The 19,799-nt window shown below is 45.9% G+C and overlaps 1 protein-coding gene across 6 annotated transcripts in view; it reads right to left on the reverse strand.

The window, feature by feature from the left end:
• Positions 1–19,799, reverse strand: part of CARMIL3 (capping protein regulator and myosin 1 linker 3) — a 157,649-nt gene that overhangs the window by 87,869 nt on the left and 49,981 nt on the right. For all 6 annotated transcript variants that reach the window (XR_011022260.1, XR_011022259.1, XM_068242126.1 and 3 more), the window contains exon 6: positions 14,096–14,196. Coding sequence is in view for 4 of the 6 variants with exons in the window: in XM_068242126.1 (XP_068098227.1) it covers positions 14,096–14,196 (101 nt within the window). In the remaining 2 variants the exon portion in view is untranslated. The remainder of the gene's footprint in view (positions 1–14,095; positions 14,197–19,799) is intronic.

Here is a 19,799-nt window from a genome sequence, read left to right on the forward strand (position 1 = left end):
CAATCTGGATTTATTGTGTAGGAGGTCTGCAGTCCCTTCTTAGCAGAGGAATAGCATCACCTTAACTGCAGGATGGCTCTTTTGATATGCTAATGAGCCTAATCTGCCCTGGAGGGCCCTGGCTTCAAGCTGTGCTGATGGCCATCCATCAGGTACAAGGTGACAAGCATCCTGGCAGAAGCAATCTAGCTGGGGGGAAAGCCAGACCCACTGGCTCCCTCACTGCAGGGGAGATGACACCTAGCTGGCTGCCCCAAACTTCAAAGAAGCCTTTGCCTGGGAATAACCTCTGTCTCATAGCCATATCTATAACTTCCCAGATCTGTCATATTTCTGGGGTTCCTAAGGTGGCAGCAGTGCCAAACGTGGGGGAAGGGTAGCATGAGCCCCGGTGCTGGTTCTGAGGAAGTTTCAGAACATTCTGAGGTAAGGACTACCAGCTAGGCAGTCTCAAAATGCCCTGATGATACCGCAGGGGTCCCACCCCTCATGTCTGGTATCAGGGCGCTGGGTAAATCGAGACAGACCTGAAAATGTTAATAAATCTGCCCTGACCTGTACGGTTCTGTGAGATAGAGCCCATATATGGGTAGATATGATTTCTAGCCCCAGTACAAGAGGAGGGCTCATCTCATCTTTGAAGGAGGTGTATAGCTCCCCGCCCTCACTCCCTCCTACTGAAGCAGGGGCATAAGAATGGCTGAGGACTAAAACTCAGTGTCCTCCATTCTGAAACATCTTGAACTCATTTATGCCAGCTTGAGGATATGCTGGCATCTGCCTGGTCTGAACTCTGGACTTTGATTGAAACCAAGGACTTTACAAGTTTTCCCACTAAAGGACCTCTTTCCACCTACTAAGTATTTTTCTCCCTTCTTTTATTTTCTTACTGGTTATTACTGTCTTAACGATTGTTGATTTTAATAATTGTCTGTATATATTAATTATTTATATTGCGTGAATAAACGACTTTCTCCAAGTCATTCACTTTCCGCTACCCTACTTATCAGCACACACACAGAAGTGATCCCGTGTCTCTGAAGATACGCTACTGTTTGTTGTTGGCTAGACAGAATATCGTGTGTTTAACCGTTTTATTCGCAGGATTAGTCAGTCAGTAAATCGGGTCCACTGGCCCATACCAGTGGTGGTGGCAAATCCCATGAACCAGTGGGTGACGTTGTAATCACCCATATCTCACAGGCTCCCTTCTGGTCGGGCTGCTGCCCAAATTCCTGTCTGTTTCTGCGCAAAGATCGCGACCAAAGCTTGCATGGTCTGTGTGCAGAAACCGATTGGAAGGCAATCTGTGGTCTGACCACTAGGGCTCCTGTGACAGTGTTAGGCAGCGGTTGGGACCTGTGTTGTGCTGAAAGTATCTACGATAGCGCTAGCGCTATCGAGAAACGAACTAATTCGTTGGTGTAGCTGGAAGGCAATATATTTTTTTATATATACAGAGAGACTGTGTAGCCAGTACCCCTCCCCAAAAGTTTTATTTTATTTGGCATGGAAATGTCCGGGAACTACAAGAAAATGGGCCTGGCGGACCTGCAAAATCTTTGCCAAGAGAGAGGCATTGATGTCGGCCGCAAGAAACAACAGGACCTGGTAACGGAATTGTTTCAATGGGATACCCAGCAACTGCGGGAGCCGGGAGTGTCCGCTGAAGTGGATACCAGCCCATCTGACAATCGAGGGGAACCAGAGACTGAGACTCCTGACCGTACAGAGGTTGTGCATCCTGAGGGCCCTGCATCAACAGTTACGCCGGAGAATGTCAGTGTGGACCCCAATCCCAGAGTTTCTGACAGTACTCGCCCGGAACTGGCCAGTACTGGACTGTCCGTTTGTACTGATCCGCTAATGCAGCAGGCGTTACAAAAGCTGATGGACACTGACCTGGACAAGTACCTGCAGTACATGCGTGAGGAGCGCCAATCTGCAGAAGCGCGGACAGAGCGCCAAATGCGGGAGGAATGGGAGCGGCAAGCGGCTGCTACGGAACGGGAACTCCAACGACAGCATGAGCTAAACATGGCAAAAGTGCAACAGGCCAGCCGGAGTTCACCGCCCAGCCTCCCTGCTGAAGGAGCTGCAGCACCCGTAAGTGCAAAATTTAAATTTGCTAATATTGAAAAAGACACTGACATTGACTTGTTTTTGCGGTCTTTTGAAAAAGCATGCCGTCAGTATCGTCTGTCCCCAGACCAGTGGGCCAGACATCTGACACCTTTGCTGCGCTACAAAGCGCTTGATGCTTTCGCAGAATTGCCTGCGGAAAAGGATAATGATTATGCTGCTATAAAAGACGCTATCATTACTAAGTACCAGCTGACGCCAGAAGCCTATCGGAAAAAGTTCAGGGCCTGGCAGAAAAAATCTTCTGACTCGTACCGAGATGTGGCCAGCAGCTTGCTCACCACACTCCGCCAGTGGACACTAGGCCTCACCAAAGGGTCTTATGGCGTCCTAGAGGACTTGATAGTCCTCGAACAATTTCTGAACATTTGCCCTGCTGATGTACGACAGTTTGTGTTAGAACGCAGGCCGGCTTCAGCCACTGTCGCTGCAGACCTTGCTGAGACTTTTGCAACTACCCGGGTGGCTGATACCCGCAGAACTGTTCCATCCAGCTGGAGAGGAGGTCAGCCCAATACCTCGGCAGACCCTCCTGCCCCTGTGAGCCGTCCGCCACAGAGGCCACCCAGCGCAGCTGCTGCACCCAGGCCTGCAGCGCCTGGAGAGGTCATCTGTCACTACTGCCGCCAGCCCGGACACATGAAATTCGACTGTCCGGAGCGGAGACAGACACCACCAGCACCTGGATCATCTGCATCACCTGCACCTCACCCACAGCAGAGGCAACCCGCCAGCGAACCACAGCCTGGATCATCAGATTTTGTCCTGTTTGCCCGCGGAAAGGAAATCCGCGACCGAACCGACCAGCAGCAACTTGTTAGAGTGAACGGCAAAGTTGTCACCGGATTCCGAGACACCGGAGCTGACATCACGTTAGTTCACTCACACCTTGTGCCAAAGGAGAGCATCAGCTCCAGCCGATCCCTTGCCCTTACTGGAGTAGAAGGCACCCTTTTTCACATAGCCCACGCCAGAGTGAAGCTGGATTGGGGAGTGGGAGGGGTCCAAGAAAGGGTTGTTGGGGTTATGAAGGATCTCCCAGTCCCTGTGTTGCTAGGGACTGATTTGGGCAAGCTTGTGTCCTACTATGAACCTGCCACGACCGCCTTGTCGCTCACGGAAGGAGACGGACTCTCCACCCACCACCAGGTACTTTATACCCTTGGGGGAGCACCAGGGGGAGGCGGGTTGAATGTGCCCAGTTCAAGGGTACCAGGTTCAATAGTGCCTGCTTCAAAGGCACCTGAGTTTGATGTACAGACTGTCTGTTGTGAGGATGCTGTAACTGTACCTGAGTTTACTGTACAAACTGTCCGTGATGAAAATGTTCCTGTTACTGTTATAAATGCTTGTGACAATGATGTAGGTAATGCCAATATGTGCCATTCTGACAGTGTACCTGTGCTAGCCATACCGCACAGCTGCACTGCTCGGAACCCGAGCTCAGAACAGGTGGAGGGGGTTCCGGCCTCCTCCCCCTCCTCTGACCGCAGGGATGAGACCTTTCAGCCGCTGGCCTCGTGTGACATGAGCCAGTTGGCTGAAACTGACAGCGCCATATTCTCAGCCGCACTACAAAGTGACCCAAGCCTGGAGGTGCTCAGGCAGCGAGCCGCTGAGCCCCTCGCAGACGGGGCCGCTTTCAAGGTGTACTGGGAAGGTGGGAGACTGTACAGTGAGTCTGCACAGCCCCCTACAGGTAGATCCCACGCGAATACCAAATGGCTTGTGGTCCCGAGTGCGTTCAGGGGACATGTGCTGAAATCCGCACATGGTAATCCTCTGACCGGGCACTCGGGTGTCCGCAAGACACTCGCCGGTATTCGGAAACAGTTTTATTGGCCCCGGATGAACAGGGATGTAGCCAACTACTGCAGGGCATGTGCCGTCTGTCAGGAGCTGGGAAGGTCCAGGGATTCCCGCGGGGTTCCCTTAGGTCCACAGCCACTCAGCAGGGGAACCCTGCGTGGGCTGGCTGTTGACCTAACCAACCCACTGCCCGTTGTCCGCAGTCCCGGCAGACACCACGTCCGACTGCAGTGGCGCAAACGCCCTGTCCAGAACGGTCCATGTTGGGTCAACCCTGAGGGTAGCCGACCGCGACCGGTCCAGGGGAACCGAGCCACAGGCTCCAATAGGTTTTCCCGCCGTACCGGCAACTCGAGACCCGTCAGCCAGGCTAGCGGCGCCGCCACACATCTTGCGGATGAGTGGCTAAGCCACGGACAAGGGGGGGGGCTGTCACGGACGATTGCGGGGACGCAGGCGCGTCCTGGAACCGCCCGTGAAGAAAAGAACGATCGCACTCGATTCCTGCGTCGATTGCGCTTCAAATCGGTACAATCTGGATTTATTGTGTAGGAGGTCTGCAGTCCCTTCTTAGCAGAGGAATAGCATCACCTTAACTGCAGGATGGCTCTTTTGATATGCTAATGAGCCTAATCTGCCCTGGAGGGCCCTGGCTTCAAGCTGTGCTGATGGCCATCCATCAGGTACAAGGTGACAAGCATCCTGGCAGAAGCAATCTAGCTGGGGGGAAAGCCAGACCCACTGGCTCCCTCACTGCAGGGGAGATGACACCTAGCTGGCTGCCCCAAACTTCAAAGAAGCCTTTGCCTGGGAATAACCTCTGTCTCATAGCCATATCTATAACTTCCCAGATCTGTCATATTTCTGGGGTTCCTAAGGTGGCAGCAGTGCCAAACGTGGGGGAAGGGTAGCATGAGCCCCGGTGCTGGTTCTGAGGAAGTTTCAGAACATTCTGAGGTAAGGACTACCAGCTAGGCAGTCTCAAAATGCCCTGATGATACCGCAGGGGTCCCACCCCTCATGTCTGGTATCAGGGCGCTGGGTAAATCGAGACAGACCTGAAAATGTTAATAAATCTGCCCTGACCTGTACGGTTCTGTGAGATAGAGCCCATATATGGGTAGATATGATTTCTAGCCCCAGTACAAGAGGAGGGCTCATCTCATCTTTGAAGGAGGTGTATAGCTCCCCGCCCTCACTCCCTCCTACTGAAGCAGGGGCATAAGAATGGCTGAGGACTAAAACTCAGTGTCCTCCATTCTGAAACATCTTGAACTCATTTATGCCAGCTTGAGGATATGCTGGCATCTGCCTGGTCTGAACTCTGGACTTTGATTGAAACCAAGGACTTTACAAGTTTTCCCACTAAAGGACCTCTTTCCACCTACTAAGTATTTTTCTCCCTTCTTTTATTTTCTTACTGGTTATTACTGTCTTAACGATTGTTGATTTTAATAATTGTCTGTATATATTAATTATTTATATTGCGTGAATAAACGACTTTCTCCAAGTCATTCACTTTCCGCTACCCTACTTATCAGCACACACACAGAAGTGATCCCGTGTCTCTGAAGATACGCTACTGTTTGTTGTTGGCTAGACAGAATATCGTGTGTTTAACCGTTTTATTCGCAGGATTAGTCAGTCAGTAAATCGGGTCCACTGGCCCATACCAGTGGTGGTGGCAAATCCCATGAACCAGTGGGTGACGTTGTAATCACCCATATCTCACAGGCTCCCTTCTGGTCGGGCTGCTGCCCAAATTCCTGTCTGTTTCTGCGCAAAGATCGCGACCAAAGCTTGCATGGTCTGTGTGCAGAAACCGATTGGAAGGCAATCTGTGGTCTGACCACTAGGGCTCCTGTGACAGGGGCTAAAAGGTTAAGCCCAAGGCAGGCTCGATGGTCGCTATTTTTCTCGAGGTTTTCATTTTTGATCACATATACGCCAGGTAGTAAGAATACCAAGGCAGACGCACTCTCTAGGTGTTTCGAACCGGAGACAGCACAGCCCGCTGTCCCCGAGACCATTGTCCCACGAAGAGTGGTGTTGGCCGCTACCGAGACTTGGGTGGACTGGAAAGAGACGTTGAGTCCCTTCCAGCAGGATATCCCGGAAGGAAAACCTGATGGGGTGTTATTCGTCCCGTTACCGTTCCGTCTCCAGATCTTGGAGATGGTCCACTCTCACAAAAATGCGGGACATCCTGGAGCGTCTAGAACGCAAGATCTCGTGGCCAGATGTGCATGGTGGCCTTCGTTAGCCGCTGATTGCAAGGAGTTTGTTAGGGAATGTACAGTGTGCGCAAAAAGCAAGCCCTCCCGCCTGGCATCTGTAGGTACATTGCAGCCTTTGCCCACCCCGAGTGAGCCATGGACCCACCTGTCCATGGATTTCGTGGGAGAGCTTCCGAGATCTGAGGACATGTCAGTCATCTGGGTGGTGGTCGACCGTTTTAGTAAAATGGCCCACTTCGTGCCCCTGAAAGGACTCCCCTCGGCCCAAGAACTGGCCGATTTGTTTGTCAACCATGTCTTTAGACTACATGGCATTCCAGAAGACATTGTATCCGATCGGGGAGTCCAGTTTGTTTCGAAATTTTGGAGGGCATTTTGTCACCAGATGGGCATGAAATTGTCATTTTCTTCGGGTTACCACCCACAGACAAATGGCCAGACGGAGAGGGTCAACCAATCATTGGAGCAGTTTTTGAGATGTTACGTTGCCGAGGCGCAGAATGATTGGGTCAAATATTTACCTTATGCAGAATTTGCCCACAACAACCTAAAGAGCTCTTCCTCAGGGTTCTGTCCATTTCAGATTGTGACAGGGAAACTGCCGAAATTCTCTCCACTGCCAGTTGCGTCCACTCCGTTCCCAGCCTTGGAGGCTTGGCAAAGGTCATTTAAAGACATGTGGTGGACCATCAAGAATAATCTCATAAAAGCATTTCAGAGTCAGAAGGGTCAGGCTGACAAGAGACGCTCCTTGGAATGGAGATTCCAACCAGGAGATTTGGTTTGGGTGTCTACCCGTCACCTGTCACTAAAGCAGCCTTCTGACAAACTTGGTCCCAGGTTCGTGGGTCCATTCCCAGTGACTAGGAAGATCAACGATGTCACATATACCGTTGATCTTCCCACCAGCATGCGGGGAGTGAGATCTTTCCACGTGTCACTTCTCAAACCCGCAGTCCAGATGGGTCCCACTCCTCCTCCTCCTGTTTTGGTCGATGCCCAACCCGAGTATGAGGTAGAGAAAATCATAGATTCACGCACTGTACAGAATTCAGTGCAGTATCTCGTACATTGGAAGGGATACGGCATTGAGGAGAGGCAATGGGTGCCTGGGAACCGCATGCATGCGGACGAGTTGGTGAGAGAGTTCCATGCTGCACATCCAGGGAAACCTGGAAGGAGCTGTCCGGAGTCCACTCCTCGGGGGGGGGGGGGGGTACTGTGAGAAAGCGCGGAGGAGCCGCCGCCATGAGCCGGCGGCGGGCGGCTCCTTCCGCACTCAGCCTTGTCTCGCACGGAGAGGCAGCCGCCTCCTCGCATCATGAGGCGGCTGCCTCCGTGCATGAGGCCGCAGAACGCGGCGAAACCGCCGCGTTGGGTGCGGCGAGTAGCCCGCCGGTCCCCGCTGCGGAGTCACCGCTGAGCGGGGCTGCGCTGGCTGGGACTCGTAGTCCCTCAGTATTCAGAGTGACGCGCGCGCGCGCGCGCACTCAAGGGAGATTTATGACAGGTAGAGGGGAGTCAGCTGACCAGGCTGGTCAGCTGACCCGGATTCTGCACCTCATTGGCTCATCACTGAGGGAGGTGCTGGGGGAACATTTGAGTATATATACTGCCGGCTGTTCACTTCTCTGGTGTCTGGCGTTGCGTTCACATACGTGGGAGCACCCAGATCCGTTAGTCAGATCCGTTAGTGTGCCGGGACCAGCTGGAGCTGTAATCCTACACTAAAGCTAGATTTGTTGATAGCTTAAAGTACTAGTTTTATTGTGATTATTTGTTATGACTTCTTGCCTGCCTTGACTATCCTCCTGAACTCTGACCTTGTACCTTGTTATATCTGATACTCTGTTGCCGACCCCGGCTCGCTCCTTGACTCCGCCTTTGCCTACTGATTTTGTACCCCGATATCTCTGATACCTCGTTACTGAACCCTGCCTGTACCTTGACTCCGCCTTTGCCTACTGATTTTGTACTTTATCTGTCCGTGTGTATACGACCTGGCTTGTCCGACCTCGAGAACCGACCTCACGATTGGAGGCGGTTCCCCGTCCTGTTAGTGACACTCCCGCCTGAGTGCCACTTTCGGACTTTCCTTCCCACTGTCAGTCTGACTCCTCCCGTCTTGGAGAGCTCAGACCTGCGGGAGGAATCTGTGCAGTTTTCCTTGCTGCACTGAGGCTTGTCCTCTGTATTACTGTTGCACCAATCACAACACTCTACCCTGGTGACCAGAGGTTAGCTAGTATATTGGATTATCGGTGATACTGCAGATCACATATAATCTGGTATACGTCTGTATTTCCCGTGATACTGCAGATCACCGGTAATCAGACCTCTCTGTGCTTCACCGAGCGTTACAGCAATACTGTACTCTACTTGGGAGTGCTTGTTAGTAGCATGAGGGCTCCATGCAGGGTTATTTTCAATGATATCTCTGACTAGATTTTGTTTCTAACTGATATCTGTCCTTCCCATGTCCAATTTCAACAACGGTGTAAAGAGAATTGTACAGAATATGATGGACTCCTGTGAGTATGATGTATTTTAGTCTCTTCTAATAGGGGACTGACTACCTGGAGGAGCACTGTGATTTGAAAAGAAAATGTTTTTCTTCTTGAACACAGAATGTGATGTTCCTGAGGGTCTTCACACCAGAATTACCTTTATCTATACACTGGTGTCCAGCAAGCTTCACTGTAGTGTGTGGCATCAGGGCCACTATGAGGGTCGTTCTACACTCCTGTGGTGCAGTTGTGGTATGGTTTGGAGCACCGTGCATTATAGCCTCACACGACCCCCAAAATAATAAAAGCATTTTCCAGTGCACTTCAGGGATTACCGTGGTAACACAATGCAGCTTCTGCGGTACCCAGAGCACTTTGATCACATGACGATGCGCAGGCGTGTTATGTTCCACTGATTGTAATGGCCACTGCGGCGAGCTGCGACAGGAGAGAACTGTGACACAACTAACCACGGTAAGTGTGAAAGGGGCCTAATTGTTTCCCTAGTGTTAGCGTACAACCAGTGGAATCATATTTGTCTTCTGCATTTATTGTAATAAGGTTACGGTACCCTCTGGCTTTTTACTTATTTCTTACGGTACAGACAACATGTTAGGATCAATAGCCGTATTGAATCAAACCCCAAAACACAGAGCTTAATGGAAACTGGACGTGACATGTATTACTTTGGAAACAGAAGCTGGTCTCAAGAAAACAGGATTTTTTTTATTACTATTCAAAGACCAGACTCCATAGCAACTCCTAAACAGGAACAAAATAATCAGCTTACTCTTATCTGTTCCACGGCCTGCTTAAAAAAGAAAGCAGATTAAAAAGACACTAAAGCCTAAACACAGCGCTTTTCCAACATGTTTGTGCTGGATTAGTCTTATGTTTTTTAAGACTAATCTTACAAACTTGTTACTTTTTCATTTTCTTGTGTGATATGATACACTGATACATAATGCTTAGGTTTGCTACATCTATTGTGACCCCCTTCTGCATGACTAATAAGTGAAGGGATTTCAATGCAAATCCAAAAATCCAAAAGGGACTAGCATCCTGTTTCATCACGTTACAGTGTACCAACACAGCTGGCTCAATTCACTAAGGCTGTGATATTATTTCCTCACTGGTGATATTTTACAGACAGCAAAATAGCACGTTTCATGTCAGATCACAAGGGTTTTCACCCAATACTTTATTTTAAAGTGTACCAGAGACAGTGTTATACCAAGATGTTTTACTTACCTGGGGCTTCCTCCAGCCCCATAAGCATGTGTGAGTTTCTCGCCCTTCTCCTGCGGTCCTCCATTCAGCCGCAATCAGCCCAGGTAACTGGCTCAGTTGCGTCAGTTGGGGTCTTCTGAGCTGTCCCGCGCATGTGCAGAAGACCCCGACTGATGTGACTGAGCCACTTACCGGGGCTGATTGCCGATGAACGGAGGCACCCAGGAGAACAGCAAGGGACTCAGATGTGCTTATGGGGATCAAGGAGGAGGCCCTGGGTAAGTAAATAATAGCGTAAAACCATATAAAAATGTTAATTATATTAAAAATGCGCACTCACATTCCAGTAGAGTTTGTTGAGCATAGAGTTTTTTAGGGCTCTACCCCTTCACGTTGGCCATCTGGCTGGCTCCCCGTGCTTGTGTATAAGGTCCGTTCCTCGGTCTCCCCGCACACCACACCGGCTCACTTCCGCATCTGCGGCCATGCCCTACTAGTTTCGTCCCTTTGGACTCATCAGGAGCATGCGCAGATGCTTCCGTGATGCGTAGTTATAGTCGCGTATCCACCCCGTCCTGCCCACTAAAGCTAATTGGCTCACTTGCCGCTTCCGCGATCTAGTCACCGTGGAGCGCAAACAGGCCACTCATATCCTCATATGTGCTATCCTCCATAAAAGCACACATATGGGGAAATAGCGCTACAAAATCGATTTACTATAAGAGTCAAAATATAAAAATATTTGTGTGCAGAACCGAATCCCTATTATTTTATACTGACACCTTCCAATTAGACTGAGCCAACCAACATGGCCCACGCAAATAGAGGCATCATTACTACATAACATCGCTCCACATTACATATACATATCCAATCCACATCGTTTCAAATGTCATTTACATACAAAGATGTTTTATTTTTTATTTTATTGGCATGCACAATTAGAATGGGACAAACCTTGCATCAGTGCCCACCCCTTATAATAATCAACTATAACACGTTAAAGGTGTATCAAGTATATATATAGAAAATGATAACAAAATGATAATAAAAAAATTAAGATTTAACAAACCCCATACTCTCCTGTATCTCCTAAAAGACTAATAATCCAAACTCCCAGTGAGAATTAAACACGCATACCATTACATTTGTCAACTCCTATACCTTGACATAACAATTCAATCGTTGCTTAAAGAGACACTGAAGTCTCTTAAAAATCTATTTTTATTATAACAAAATCCTCTTTAACATATCATCCCTGCAGCTATAAGCTATCTAAATCCGTAGATGTGGAAGTGAGCCGGTGTGGTGTGCGGGGAGACCGAGGAACGGACCTCATACAAGAGCACGGGGAGCCAGCCAGGTGGCCAACGTGAAGGGGTAGAGCCCGAAAAACTCTATGCTCAACAAACTCTACTGGAACGTGAGTGTGCATTTTTAATATAATTCAAATTTTCATATGGTTTTATGCTATGGGAAGGACTATGTACTTTATTTGAGGTGATTGCTGTGGATACACTGTTGGGGAAAGTACCACCTATAGGAGCCAGTGTAGGTGGGGGATTGCCTGAAAATATTCCAGAGGCGAGTGTGACCTATCTAGCCGAGGGTCATCTTCTAAGGGTGAGTGCCCACTTCTGAGGGTGAGGTGGTGGTGGTCACTCCATATGCACCTGGGAAACAAGTCTGGCATGGAAGTGGAGACATAGGACTTTGAATATATTGCATTTAGAAATGTGAACACAGCAGGAGCACTATTTCCTTCTTTACTTTTAGTTGTCTTGTTAATTTTAAGGAGCGCACCACCGTATAATTGTAGATACGCTCAAGTTGGTCAGCGCAGTGTGTTTGGACTTGCATTATAATTAACATTTGTTATGAACTGCATTTCTTAAATCCACTAGGGATGGTCAATGAGATGCAAATAATGACAGGCCTTTCTTCAAAATGCAGCCAATCATAGATAAGACACTTGCATCTGTACAGCGAGTGGCTCTGATTCCTCCGCTGGCTGGACTTGGCACTCTCCTCTCCACCCTCCTTAGTAGTAGGACTGTACTGCGCTCCACACATTACCAGGAGCGTCATCACTCACAAGGGAAGAGATACCCGGGAGTGCGTACAATGTGGGAGGACTGTGATGATACTTTTATCAGTGATTGAAAAGTAGAAGTGGTAACACTGTATTCTCTTTTGTTTATGTTCACATTATTCCTTAATTTCCCCAGGCTGCTTATCTGTACAGTACTGTATATCCAGTGCTATTGCCATTCTTCTCATCTTACAAATGTTATTAGGCATCAGCTCACTTGCAACCAGCCTGAAGAGAGCAGCCGACCATGGGTTTCACACTGACATGTAATGCATGTGCCACCCACTGTTTACTATATCCAGAGTCAGTAGGGGCCAAAAAACATGTTACTATAACAGAAGTTTTGTTAAATCAGAGTTCACTATACCAGGCATTGCTCTCATAGACTTATAAAGATTGGACCTGGAGAGGTAGTTTACTATACCCAAATGTTTACTATACCAGAGTTTATTATAAGCATATTATACTGTAGTTAGCACCATCTTGTCTGGGAATCTAGCAGAGATTATTGGAAGCTCACTGCCTCACTAACACCTGTGTTTCCTCACCTAGCTTCTCCACCCTACTAACCTCTAGATTGTAAGCTTGCAAAGGCAGGGACCTCCTCCTGTTGTTTCTTAGTCTGCTGTAATCTGCACCAGTATTGTTGATATCGTAAACCACACATCAACTATGTATGTATTTGTACTTGCTGGATGTCTTGATTGTACAGAGCATTGAACTCATCATGTACAGTATCTATGCCCCACACTGTTTGTTTTGTACTATGTAATAATAATAATAATAATAATAAGGCGTATACAGTAAATCTTAACTACTGCGTTTTGGCCAATAACAGAGTCCTGCAGGGCTAAACCATTATGTGAGCACAAGATAAATAACATGTATTTTTAGAAAGACAACCAATACACTCATGTCTTTTTTATATTTTCTAACAATATTGGAAGACCCAGTACTAATGTAGGCCTAAATTCTAAGCTCCACACACCCTCTTTTTCCTCTTTCAGTTTCTTTCTGTTGTCTCTCTAGGGATTGTTGTCTCTATAGGGATTATACTGTATATCAGGACAAGAAATGTTTACATTTTCTGAATACACAGATTTTCATTTTTTGCATTGCTTGTGTTTTGTTTTGTTTTTTGTTTGTTTGTTTGTTTGTTTTGCTGTTTCTTTTATAACCCTCAATGAAAAGAGTTTATGCCCTACAAATTGCTCTATTTGTATAATGGTACATTGTTATGCTATTTATGTCCCATCATTGCTAATAAAAAGCTCAGTTGGGAAAAAAAAAAGAAATCATAAAGCTTTGATTGTTCTTTGTTAATGATCCAAAATACCATAAAAACAGCACCCTCTATTACACACCTTTGTAATACGAAGTTGTAGCATACATATTTAAAGATAGATAGATTTAACATTTCTGAATTTTAAATAAAGCAAATAACTGACTGAAAATCAGTTCGGTTTCTCTGTAACCTGAAGGCTGAATAGGAAGGGGCCAGTGTAAAGCTCTTGCTATGGGGCACTGTCATATTTGGTTACATCCCTGGAACAGCGCCAGCAGAAGAAGAACGAACCTATCACTGCAACACATACTGGCACCAATTCTGCTGACTTGATTTCCAAGACCAACGAGTAAATCAACCACTTTGGATCAATTTTTTACATTTTACATTTACTATCACTGATGCTGATAGTCTGCAGCTAAATCTTTCATACAGGCATGCTGTTTGTCCTGTGTAACACAATACATTCATTTTACACGTTCATTTTCACAAAGCTAAGTCCAGGAATGCATTTAAGATCATCAACAAGAGGTTGGATGTAAATAGTTTGACACCCTAACTGCCTTGTGCCACTGTAAATACAACAAATCCCTCCTGATCTCGGCCCCCTCATCCATGTGCAGACAACCTCCTCTGACAAGAACCAGTCTTGCACTGCAGCTTCCAGCAGTAGTATGGTGATATTGGATATCACTACATGAACTGCCATATCCACTAATGGCCGAATAACACTATATACTGTAGACACGTGCTTACACGCACATGAACACGCACACGCAACACACACACTCACCGCATATTCCAGTTGTTGCCGGCAGTCCTGCTGTTTCCGAGTTTGGAGATGAATTCCTGGAACTGTCTGCGGACTCTGGGTACTGTCGTCTGACCAGACATCTATTAAAAGGATAATTGGATTAGGAGGGACTAAAATGTACAGTATTAAAGCATTGTTGAATCTGAACTCTGTGTATTGATTAAAACACATATACAATAAGACCTACATCCGCAACAAAGGTATTTAAATAGATAATCATCTTTTGCAAATACCTTAAAATTAGTCCCTTTTGGATTTTTGGATTTGCATTGAAATAAAGGTAACATAAGTGATGGATGTGTTTTATAAATCCAGAAATCCAGTAACCCTAACTCCAGGACACCAAGAATATTAGCTATACTTCTGAGCAAATAACCAGAATTCCAAGTAATGCTGGAAGTTTTACTTTACATTACAGCAGTTACAAATAGACATTAATTAATCTCAGACTCCTTAACGTTATCAGCAACCCTCCTGGTGATCTTACCAGTACCTAGGAGCATGAACTAATGCTAACAGGAGCAAGAAGAACTAAATGTAGAAAAGAGGGGGCACACCAGAGGCTGCAAAACGTAGCTTGTATTGCGGAGCAGTGACACTACATGTTACGGACATGCAGTTCCTTCATCAGGTGTATAACAGTAGCTGGACACACATACACTGAAGATATAGGATCCATGTGAGCTGCCCCACCCAGGCTGGACACATGCCCTGCCTTGCACACACCATTAATCCTTCATGAGATATAAATAAATGCAAATCTATGTGAACCAATACACTCCTTTAAATGTTCATAAGTTCATAAGTCCATACACAGTCAATGGCACTCCCGCAGACTACCAACTAAAAAAATGCAAGAACTGAACGTGATTTTGGGCACTTCTGTATAGAATACCCCACAATGACCTGTGAAGATAAATGTTAATGGCATAAGACAATGTACCCCAATACTGCATAAAACATTGTTAAACATCGACCGATTTTGTACAAATTGTACAATTTTATAAAAAAATCTGAGAGGCAATCTCTCATTCATCCCTTTTGGCGATACAACCTTCATCAAATGTATCCAGCGTGCCTCTCTTTTTTTTTTTTTTTTTCCTCGAAATCACCATTAGCAGGAAAATCAACTGCTTCAAGAACACACCATTTTAGTTGCATGGCATTATGTCCTGCCTCCTCGAATTGTCTAGACACAGGTGTATCATAACTATCTTCACCCTTTGCATACTTATTTTATGCTCTTGTATGGGGGTCCGCACTGGACGTGTGGTCTCCCCCACATACATGAGGCCACAAGGGCATTTTAAACAATGACCGATTCCTAACTGGGAACAATAGTGATGATGCCCAGGTATTCACATGGGGGTGATTTTGAAAAAAAAATTAAAAGAAAAAGAGGCACGCTGGACCGTTTGAGCAATCTGGTTGAGGCTAGGCACCGTCATATTCCCAGGTACTCACACCTGGGTGCTGTCTCCTTGGATTGTTACTTTGCAATGCAGGAGCAAGAAGTGTCTGGAACAGATTTCCTTTGTGCCTGCTAGGCCATCCAGACTAAGGTCACCATGGTCATTTTTGGCCTCTAGTACACTTTGAACAGATAGACCTCTCATCCAAGCCATAATAATGTGGGTCAGAGTGAGAAGTTCTGGCAACATTGCAGATAGGGCTGGTGACAGGCATGGCTCTGTCCCTAGGATGGGAACAGGGACCCCAGGCAATGCAAACCCCAGAAACAGCAGAAATGTTCTGCTGAGTGCTGTGAACTCTGACCTGTAGGGGAGGGATTTGATAAGTTTATGGAGAGGGAACGTGAGTGGGAAGAGGTGAAAGCCAATTTCGTGCCAGGTGATTATTAAAGTCGATAATTACCAATACAAACACATTCCCTGGTTAACAAGAGACAGAACAAAGTCTGCTGTAACTTGCACACAGCAGACTAAGAGACAATAGGAGGAGGTCCCTGCCTTTGCAAGCTTACAGTCTAAGGGTTAAATATGATGCACGTAGAAAGAGTGCAGGTTGCAACAAACAGCCACAGTAAATTCACCTTTGCAAACAAACTGAATATCTAACAATCTAAATAATACACACAAACTATGTACAGTGGGATGTGAAAGTTTGGGCAACCTTGTTTATCGTCATGATTTTCCTGTATAAATCTTTGGTTGTTACGATAAAAAATGTCAGTTAAATATATCATATAGGAGATACACACAGTGATATTTGAGAAGTGAAATGAAATTTATTTGGATTTACAGAAAGTGTGCAATAATTGTTTAAACAAAATTAGGCAGGTGCATAAATTTGGGCACCACATAAAAGAAATGAAATCAATATTTAGTAGATCCTCCTTTTGCAGAAATTACAGCCTCTAAACGCCTCCTGTATGTTCCAATGAGAGTCTGGATTCTGGTTGAAGGTATTTTGGACCATTCCTCTTTACAAAACATCTCTAGTTCATTCAGATTTGATGGTTTCCGAGCATGGACAGCTCTCTTTAACTCACACCACAGATTTTAAATTATATTCAGGTCTGGGGACTGAGATGGCCATTCCAGAACATTGTACTTGTTCCTCTGCATGAATGTCTAAGTGGATTTTGAGCAGTGTTTAGGGTCGTTGTCTTGTTGAAAGATCCAGCCCCGGCACAGCTTCATCTTTGTCACTGATTCCTGGACATTGCTCTCCAGAATCTGCTGATTCTGAGTGGAATCCATGCGTCCCTCAACTTTGACAAGATTCCCAGTCCCTGCACTGGCCACACAGCCCCACAGCATGATGGAACCATCACCACATTTTACTGTAGGTAGCAGGTGTTTTTCTTGAAATGCTGTGTTGTTTTCCCTCCATGCATAATGTCCCTTGTTATGCCCAAATAACTCAATTTTAATTTCATCAGTGCACGGCACCGTATTCCAAAATGAAGCTGGCTTATCCAAATGTGCTTTAGCATACCTCAAGTGGCTCTGTTTGTGCTGTGGGCGGAGAAAAGGTTTCCTCTGCATACAGCATCTCCTTGTATAGAGTGTGCCGAATGGTTGAACGATGCACAGTGACTCCATCTGCAGCAAGATGAAATTGTAGGTCTTTGGTGCGTTGTGGGTTGACTGACTGTTCTCACCATTCGTCGCTTCTGTTTATCAGAGATTTTTCTTGGTCTGCCACTTCGAGCCTTAACTTGAACTGAGCCTGTGGTCTTTCATTTCCTCAATATGTTCCTAACTGTGGAAACAGACAGCTGAAATCTCTGAGACAGAGTTCTGTATCCTTGCCTAAACTATGATGGTGAACAATCTTTGTCTTCAGGTCATTTGAGAGTTGTTTTGAGACCCCCATGTTGCTACTCTTCAGAGAAATTTAAAAGAGAAGGGAAACTTAAAATTTACCCCCTTAAATACTCTTTCTCATAATTGGATTCACCTGTGTATGTAGGTCAGGGGGTCACTGAGCTTACCAAGCCAATTTGAGTTCCAATAATTAGTTCTAAAGGTTTTGGAATCAATAAAATGACACTGCCCAAATTTATACACCGGCCTAATTTTATTTAAACAATTATTGCGCACTTTCTGTAAATGCAATTAACTTCATTTCACTTCTCAAATATCACTGTGTGTGTCTGCTATACGATATATTTAACTGACATTTTTTAACATAACAACCAACTATTTATACAGGAAAATAATGACGATTAGCAAGGTTGCCCAAACTTTTGCATCCCACTGCATATACAGAACCAGGGAATTACATGACACATCTGAATCAGACAACAGGGCAGGAATGGAATACAAAATCAAAGCCATGAGTAAAACAACAGGAACAGAACTAGAAGTTTAGATTTAACACACACTGAAGCTCTAACAAAAGCCTAGGAAGGATGGAGTCCTTAAAGAAAACCAGAGACGAAGCACCCTCATGTATTTTACCTTATATATCAATGAGAACATGACAGTAAACACCTACTCTGCTATTTGTTTCATTCTTCACTGCTCATTCTGCCTGTAATTAGCTCTGATAAGAATCCTCGACTGAGTATTCAGTCTAGCTTTGACCATCATGATTGTAGCTGAGTCAGTCTTCTGTGATGTCTTTTCATGCCCAAGTCTGCCCCCTTGTGGCTCTGATTTCCTGCTATTTATCCTCCTAGAAGGAAATCAGAGCCACAAGGGTGCAAACTTGGGCTTGAAAAGACATCACAGCGGACTGACTCAGCTATAATCATGATGGGAAAAGCTAGACTGAATACTCAGTCGGGGATTCTTATTAGAGCTAATAACAGGCAGAATGAGCAGTGAAGAATGAAACAAATAGCAGAGTAGGTGTTTACTGTCATGTTCCCATTGATATATATGGTAAAATACATGAGGGTGCTTCGTCTCTGGTTCTCTTTAAATAAGGAGTTCACGGCTATTGTATTGATTTAATATAAATATTACTAAATGGTTATCTGCAGGTAAACATTCAAAGTGTGTGATGGTCTTATCATAGGACACCAACCACAGGTAAAACAGAGACTTACAGGTTGGGTCAATGTCTGTAGATGACCATCAGCCGGTGAATAAGTAAAAGTCTAATACAGCCCAGGCACAAGATACCAGAAACAAAAGCAGGGAGGTGCGTCAATCCTAGTATAATATTAAAGTGGGCTTCTGCCCACAGCCTGTGCATGAATAGGAAAGGTGGGCAGGGAAGGAGCACAGTCACATGGCTGAACAACTCAGCTCCAGAATCCAGAGGAAGGAGCCATGGTAGTGAATTGCATTTATTAGGTAAGAATAAGGTCTTTTCCTCAGGTTTGCTACATTTTCAGAATCAGAATTTACTTTGCCAAGTGCAACGGGGGTTGTACAGGGAATTGGTTGTGGCACTACAGGGCCGGTGGTGGTACAGCAGCATACAGTGGTACAGAAGACAACAGTATAGTGCAATATGGATTCATGAGACAGATACAGTAACGTACAGTGGTACATAAAACAGCAGTATGGTGCAACATGAGTACAGAAGATAGACACAGTAGAGTATACAAATGTAGGCATATCTATAAGCATCTGCATATAGGTATACAGGATTAGTATCGGTACACTTCAATGTATCAACCATCTACAGACTTGAGTGGAACCCCATATCATTAGCTGAACAAATAGCAGTGTTCATTTAGACAGCCAAAGGAAAATCACGTGGTTTCAATAGGGCACCTTTTATTGTTCCAAAAGATGATTTGTCACCACTGTAAACAACTTTCCATTGAAGGCACCAGTTGTAACAATTTTAATTTGAAAATACCATGATATGGATAAGTAAGAATTTAAGTTTATTCAAACCAAGGTTTAAAATGGCAAGAACAGTGGGGCAAATTTATCAAAACCAGCGCCGGAAAAACTGGAGCAAAAGCAATGCAAAAGTGGAGCAGATCCCTAGAGCAAGAGTCCTGGTCATCCACAGCAATTGCTCCATTACTGCACCCATTTCCTCCAGTTTTCCATGCACTGGTTTTATTCAATCTTTCACAGGGCTTGATTCACAAAGCCGTGCTAACTGTTTGCACGGGTGTGCTAAGCAGTTAGCACGTGAAGTGCCGCTCGCGGACTTTTGCGCGCGCAAAATGCCGCGATTCGCACGATCGCGGACTTTTGTGCGCGCAATTTGCCGTGATTCCCGGCAAATTGCGTGCACAAAAGTC

The sequence above is a fragment of the Hyperolius riggenbachi genome, chromosome 1 (assembly GCF_040937935.1).
Source record: "Hyperolius riggenbachi isolate aHypRig1 chromosome 1, aHypRig1.pri, whole genome shotgun sequence".
Lineage (NCBI taxonomy): Eukaryota > Metazoa > Chordata > Amphibia > Anura > Hyperoliidae > Hyperolius > Hyperolius riggenbachi.